This window comes from Babylonia areolata, chromosome 22 (assembly GCF_041734735.1).
Source record: "Babylonia areolata isolate BAREFJ2019XMU chromosome 22, ASM4173473v1, whole genome shotgun sequence".
Taxonomy (NCBI): Eukaryota; Metazoa; Mollusca; class Gastropoda; order Neogastropoda; family Buccinidae; genus Babylonia; species Babylonia areolata.
In genome coordinates this window covers 36,987,632-36,995,131 of record NC_134897.1, presented here as the reverse complement: position 1 = coordinate 36,995,131, position 7,500 = coordinate 36,987,632, and the positions used below count along the sequence as shown (strand labels likewise).

The window sequence follows — 7,500 nt, the reverse complement described above, 5'->3', positions numbered from 1 at the left end:
TTTTATCCTGAGTTACCGGTAAAATAATGACAACTTTGGCGACTGGTTTATACAACGACTACTTTCTGTTATTTGTTTGTTTTTTATCCTGTGCTACAGGTATAATAATGAACGACTGGTTTATACAACGACAGCTATTTGTTTTTTGTTGTTGTTTTTTTTTTTAAATCCTGTGTTACAGGTATAATAATGAACGACTTTGGCGACTGGTTTATACAACGACTACTTTCTGTTATCTGTTTGTTGTTGTTGTTTTTTTCATCCTGTGTTACAGGTATAATAGTGAACGGCTTTGGCGACTGGTTTATACAACGACTACTTTCTGTTATTTGTTTGTTTGTTTGTCTGTTTATCCTGTGTTACAGGTATAATCATGAACGACTTTGCCGACGAGATCATACTGGACCCCAAGCAGATCGCCCGTCACTACGTGAAGAGCTGGTTCCTGCTGGACCTGCTGAGCAGTGTGCCCATGGACTATATTTTCCTCATGTGGGACGCTGACTTTAATCAGCTCTTCCACGCAGGTAACAGGGGTGCACGTATGGACGCATCTCCCTATTGGCAAGGTGATCATTCCCAACTTAATTTATCGCTTTCGTTGTCTTCGGTGTCAATTCTTTCTTCCTGTTTTTTCGTTGTTATTTTTTTCAAGTGGTCTTGTTTCCTTTAACCAAAGAAAAAAAAAGAAGAAAAAAAAAAGATCACGATCACGTTTTTTTTTTTTTTTTTTGTTTTTTTGCTGACTGTTGCCCACGTCATAAAGTTTCGTGTGGTGTTGTCTCTGTCCGGGATTAATGATATACTTTCCTTACATATATATCTATCTATATTATCATTTCCTTTATTGGTGTTGTTTTAACTCTCCTGGTAAGAAGTAAAATGTTAGATAACTCAAGAAAGGAGGAAATAAAGAAGCAAAAGGAAGACTGACATTCAAACCAAAGTTTAAGTTCATTGGCAGTTTCAGTTTATGACAGGACGGGGCAGTTGTTGAGATGTGAACCTTATCATGGCGAGGAAACGGATAAGATATTGCAAAATATAGATAGCTAGATAGATAGATAGATAGATAGATGAATAAGTCTGTACATGAATACGTCTGTATATAAATGCATACGATGAAGTATTATGTAAAGAGTTTTCACATGGGAGTGATGGCGGTTCATAACAAGGAAGATGATTGTTGAAGGGTGCATCAAACTTAAAAAAAACCCAAAAAACAGAAAAAAAACCCCTCAGCATTATGACGCCATTCGTCTGTTCAGTCACAGGGTCACACGCGACTGCATATCTCAATATCAGTTTTGAAAACCTGTTTGATAAATGAAAATAAAGTGCTGCAGTTTTATCTCCTGTTTTTTTTGTCTGTATGCCTTGAATTGGCGTTCGATTTTGAATTGGATTTCGTAAATTCACTCATAAGAAAATGTTATTGTTTTATTTATTATAAAAAAACTTGCTTGTTTTGATACAATTTTGTTTTTTACTTCACTCAAATATCCAGATACAAGAAAGCTGTGGACAAGAAAGTAGTCTCGTAGCCCGCTTTTTGCAGATTACGTTCAGGTGACACAGGGTTATATCACAGTAAGATAGCATCATCCTGCAATTTACAGCATACCTCATTTCTTATTTACTGGAGGGAAGAGAATGTGCATGCCAGACTATTAGAATACCGCAGTAAATTCCGGATAACAAAACGTGTCACTGGTCTCTGAGATAAGTACAAAGAGCCCCCAGACTTCTCCAGTTCACATTTCCAACTGTAGATTACAGGGATGCCACATTGCACCCCTGTTATGGGACAGCATCAGTCATGAATTGATAACACAGTCAGATTAACATGAGATGATGCTAAGAGGAATCCCGTGGAGTAATTTCAATGCAGCTGCTGTTTGTTTATTATCTGTATAGCAGGTATCGCACCCCATAGATACGCTTTAGAGTATAGCTCTCCATGTTTTTGTTAAGCTGATGTATGTAATGCTGCTCGTCACAGAATAGATGAATAAATTAATATATGAATAGATAATTAATTAATCAATTACCCAATAAGCAAATGAATAGATGATAAAATGAATAAATGAATAAATAGATAATTGTAATGAATATTATATTCATTCACCTCATGGTCTAACCTACCTGCCCCTTTTATTTTAAAGTGAGTGGCTCACTGCATGTAAATATCGTTCGTTTTTCTATATCAGTTTCTTCATTCATATGTTGTCGTTATTCGTGTTCACCCACGCATTAATTGGCTGGTGATTTTTATACGAATGTCTCTCACAAAATTAAAGTTACCGCTTTCGCAAGCTAGTCAATCAGTCGATAATCGCTCAGTGTTAAGACAGCTTTTTGCGCCTTTATCTGTCCGAACAGCCCTGACTGTGCAGTCTATGACAGTATCTGCTAAAGAGTACGCGCGTTGTCACTGTCTACGTTCTCATGCTTGATACACATGTACTTACTTGTCATGCTTTTTTGTTGTATGTGATTGTATCAGAGTATTTTCCTGCATGTATAAATGTTTGGGTTTTATTTTGGTCTTATATATACTTAATGGAACATAAGAAGGTCGTTTGTTGTGTCTCCAAAAATTGTGAAATGTCTATTAGAAGTATTCATCCAGACTGAAGGACATTTGAATTTATTCCGTAATAGCAGGCAAACCACCATGCAACGATTTTTGTTTTCCTTTCGAAAAGAAATTAACAAATATTTTGAGAAAAAATATAACTGCATGGATTTTGGAAAACACCAAGACGTCAACCTTTTCTTTCGGAATATTACTATTGAATATTCGTAAAAACCAAATTGTGTGTGTGTGTGTGTGTAGCTATGACGTATGAAATGGAAAAGAATATAACAAACAAAAACGTTTATCTGGATGGCTAATATTAATTTGGAAATGGTCGCCTTGCTTCCTTTATTGTTTTCCTTCTAGTTAGAGTTTAGATAGAGGAGTTGATTGTATCGTCTGTCTTTCTGAACATTAGTACATCACGAACTGTGTTCAGGATAGTGTAAATATACTTTCTTGTGAAGTTGATGTGTTGTATTCATGTGCCTTCATCAACAGGTATCTTCATCAAGGACTCCTCGGGCTTGGTTTCCTGTGCTCAGATTCTTCTTCTTCTGGTTCTTGTTCTTCTTTTCCTCCTCCTTCTTCTTCTTCTGCTCCTCCTAACTCCTCCTCCTCCTTCTTCTTCTTTTTTTTTCTTCTTCTTCTGTATGTTTAATGCCATACTTATCATAAATGTCATGGTTACATTTGTTATTGATATTGATTGGACCCTAATTTATGAAAACGCTCTGCCTATTAAATTGATTTAAAATGCCGCGATACTTTGTTAACACTTTCTCCTTTAAACAGAGATCGAGGGTGGAAGGGGATGGGAGCACAGAAGTTTAACAATACCAGACTGAAATCAAGAAACGGAAAAATCAAAATCATTATGTTCAGAACAAATACTTCTCTAGGCATTGGTGTTAAAAAGTTATTCCTATAACTCTCAGAATTGAGTTATGGCCATTGGGGTCGAGAGACCTGTCCATAACATGGGGAATAGATGTAGGACTTGAGGGACTTTGAAACAGAATATTATTTGTGAAAAAAAAGAGAAAAAAAGAAGGTGTGTGTGTGGGGGGGGAGGGGGGGGGGGACTACCTGAGCCTGTTTTGGAAATTTGAAACAGTACTTTACGATGTTCATTTGGGGTTTCGAAATAGTACATCATGAAGTCATTTCATGTGTACTGGAACAAGCCATGTTGGAAATTTGAAAAAGAATCATGCCATGTTACTTGGGATTTTGAATTAGCACCGTGTGAAATGGCCTTTGAAATGTCATTTACACTATTATGAATCTGCATGGCAATTTTAAAATGCAAGCAATTCGAATTGTTTAAAGTGGGTTGTTGTTGTTTTTTTGTTTTGTTTTGTTTTGCTGTTTTTTTAATAGAACGACATGGTTGTATTGAGAAACTAGAAGGAAAAGATGTTGGGGTGGGAATTTATAATGGATATTCTTAAAGTCATGTAAGGAAAACTGAAAATACTTTTTTAAGTTCAGACGACTTCGAAAAAAACATGTAAAGTCACCTTACAAATTTGATTCAACATTGGGAATTTAAGTTAGCCTACAACAATATAGCGCCGCGTTACGAAATCGAAATTAATTATCTGTAACTTGAGTGGTTAGATCAGCATGCATACGGGAACTGATTATTATGTTGTCGTTTCGTTGTCTTATTATACCGCTGTGTTTGCTTGAGTGTCCCCTGCGTTTCTTGCATGACTTCAAACTTTCACGTTTGATTTGTTTTGTAACTCTCTGTGGTCATTCCTGGTTCACTATTCACTTTTCGTATTCTGTTGGTTTATTTTTCAGTTAACTTTTAATTGTCTGTCTATAAAAACAAAACAAACAAAAAACAAACAAAAATGAAATCAGGATACTATCACATCAGACTTTGATAACTGGGAAGCAGAGCAGTGAGGGTAGATAGAAATGCTGATACGTTTTAAACAGTGCACGCGCGCGTGCTTTGGAGTTTGGTATTGTTCAAACGTTATTCCAGACATCCAAGACATCATTAATTAAACCATGACAGTAACCCGAGAAATGCCAAGATATGATGAAATGCTATGTCAGAGAAGGGTTGTATATGCTGGACGAAAAGCAGAAGACCGATGACAGACACTAGTGGGACTTCACAAAATCTAAGCCAACTAAAAAATCCGAAGCAAACTCCTCCCCCCCTCCCTCGCCCCACTCAAACAAACAAAAAAACAACAACAACAACAACAGAATTACTGTGTAGTATAACGAACTGTGAGGTACTAAGAGCAACAAAGCTAAGAATAAGCAAAGTCGGAGATGCCTAAGGCAAACTGAAATCGATAATTGAGAAATAAAGGGATGATTTGTGTCCAATGCAGCTGAAAAGGTCTAGCAGGGGATTTACATGAACTATCTTGGACAACACAACCACCGCAAAATTGAATCAAATTCATTTCTAAAGCGTAAAGTTTAACAAAATGTTGAGCCCTCACAATCTTTAAAAACCCGAGGATTTTTCAGAAGAGGTGCGTATGTACGACACTTTGACACGTTTTCCTCTTTAAAAATGTGTACAGACGTGCACCCTGTTTATGCCTTTTCAAAAGACTAGATAAGACTGACAACACGTGCCTCTTGCTGACGAAGTCGTATGTAGAATGTGCTGTGGGCTTCCAGAGATTAACTCACCCAGTACGGCCAGTCCTCTCTTCTCCTCTACACAGACCCCTCGGATGTCCAGTGGGTGTCTGAATGACCCAACCTTTAGCTTCCGTCGTCAGAATTGTGATATTCTTTGTCAACATTCACGTCTTCAGTATAACAGCCTTCCGCTTGCAATATTTTGATGATGGTAATTGGGGTGAAACGCTGTTAACGTCGCCTCTTTCGCCGTTCGTATGGAAAGAACCTCATGGACCATTAATATTGGCAGGTTTTTTTTTGTTTTTGTTTTTTTGTTGTTGTTTTTTTTTTTTTTTGCCTTTGAAGCTGTTTTAAAGTTGGTTCTTTTGCATGATTATCAAAACTGTATCGATGGCTTAATTTTGCTAACCTGTGATTTAATCATTCCCATTCCTATCAAAATTGAACCCTGAACCGAATCCGTCTCGACTTGTGGTAATTCCAACTCCGAAGGACTGTACAAAGATCTAAATGAACCATACGAAGATCCATTACTTGTTCCTGGTCGCTAGTATCAACTTTTAAAACCCCTTGTGTGCCGAAGCACGTATCACGTACGTGCGTAGAGACGTCACTTATGACGTCATTAGAAGAAGGGAAATAACTCTAGAAGGTTGACAATCAGAGTGGTATATCTTTAGGTGATTTTCACAGTGTTAGGTTTATTGATCTGGTTATTGTTTTATGACTTGAAACACCACTTTCTACTGTTTTTTTTCCCCCGGGCACTGAAGGGGTTTTAACTGTCTGCTGTCACTGTAACCGGCCTTTGTTATTCGTTTGGAGCCGGGACTGCAGTGTGGAGCTCTTCATCCGTGGGAAATGACTATGACAGATCGTCGTTAGCAACAGGGTGAAAATATGTTGCGAATAAAACAAACAAGAAAAAATCAAAAGAAAACTGAGTCAGGAAGGGTTTTTTTGTTATTGTTTTCGTGTTTCGGGTTGTTTTTGGTTGTTTTTGTTGTTTTTTTTAATATAGTAAAGGACATCTTCTAAGGCGATGATGTTAAAATTGGGGAAACTGCGCAAGAAATGGCGTTGAAAAGGAGGCCATTGGCAGTGGAGGAAAAAAAGAGGGCTCTAAAGTGGTTTTAAGAAGTTTAAGATTTGATAATATGGGGAGATTAAAGAAGAATTATGGTAAGTTCGGGAAAATTTCTTACGGAGTGGGCTTAAAACAAATACGATATAATGGAAATAGTTATGACGTTAAAATGGGGGAAATTGGGGAGAACGAACTTCGTTATGACAGGAAAAGTGCAGTGATTGGCCAAACCCTCTGGTAGATTTATTTCTCATCAGATGATGCTTTCCCTGATTCCATCATCACCCTCCCCCCTCCCCTCCCTCAACCCTCTCCGGTCTTTCTCTCTGCCTGCCTGTCCATCTGTCTCTTTATCTCTGTGTCTCTGTCCATGTGTAACTTCAATTTCTTTTGTTCTTTATATCTTCATTCTGTTATCTATTCATATATTTAGTTAGTCTTTAGTTTGTTATCCATATATATATATATATATATATATATATATATATATATATATATATTCATCAATCTACTTACTTCATATATTGGATTTGTTATCATTTCGAGATATTTATCAGTATTTTGTTATGTTTCAACAGATGCCACTTGGCCATTCCAGAGATACTTTCTTGGGGTTTTTCGTTCAACTATATCCTCATATATAGTGACAGGATTGCAAGCCATAAGTGTGTGTGGAGGGGGTAGGGGTAGGGTGGGGGGAGGGGTCCGATTATATCTGCCTTATTTTCACTGTATCCTGTCATATGACTGGTAGAGGGTGTGTGCTATGTGTGCAGCTATTCATATCGAGGAACAACAGGTTGATTTTGACACTGTGATTTTGAGGGAAAATAAATAAATAAATAAATAAAAAGCAAAAACAACAGCAACAGCAACAACAACAACAGCATCATCATTCTCTTGAAGCCTTTCAGAACTGCAAATCGCAGACAGCACAGTTGTATCTCTTTTTAAAACCTATCTATAAGTACTCTCAGCTTCCTTTTCTCCAACACCACCCATGTCAGCTCACTGTAGATGTATGTAGAGTGGGAAAGGGAGAGTGTGAGTGGGGGGGGGGGGGTTAGAAAGAGTGGTCATGAATGTTTTTCTTTCATATAAAGCGCCCTGAACTCTTAGTGAGAAAGGGCGCTATATAAATTACATTATTATTATTGTTTCTCCGATTAAAATGAAGGGACACAGATTCAGGCCATTATTGTTT

General features: G+C 37.3%; 1 protein-coding gene across 1 annotated transcript in view; it reads left to right on the top strand.

Annotated features, from left to right (window-relative positions):
- Positions 1-7,500, top strand: part of LOC143297117 (uncharacterized) — a 188,800-nt gene that overhangs the window by 123,935 nt on the left and 57,365 nt on the right. Inside the window, exon 3 of the mRNA XM_076609291.1 lies at positions 366-527. Within this exon, the coding sequence (XP_076465406.1) occupies positions 366-527 (162 nt within the window). The remainder of the gene's footprint in view (positions 1-365; positions 528-7,500) is intronic.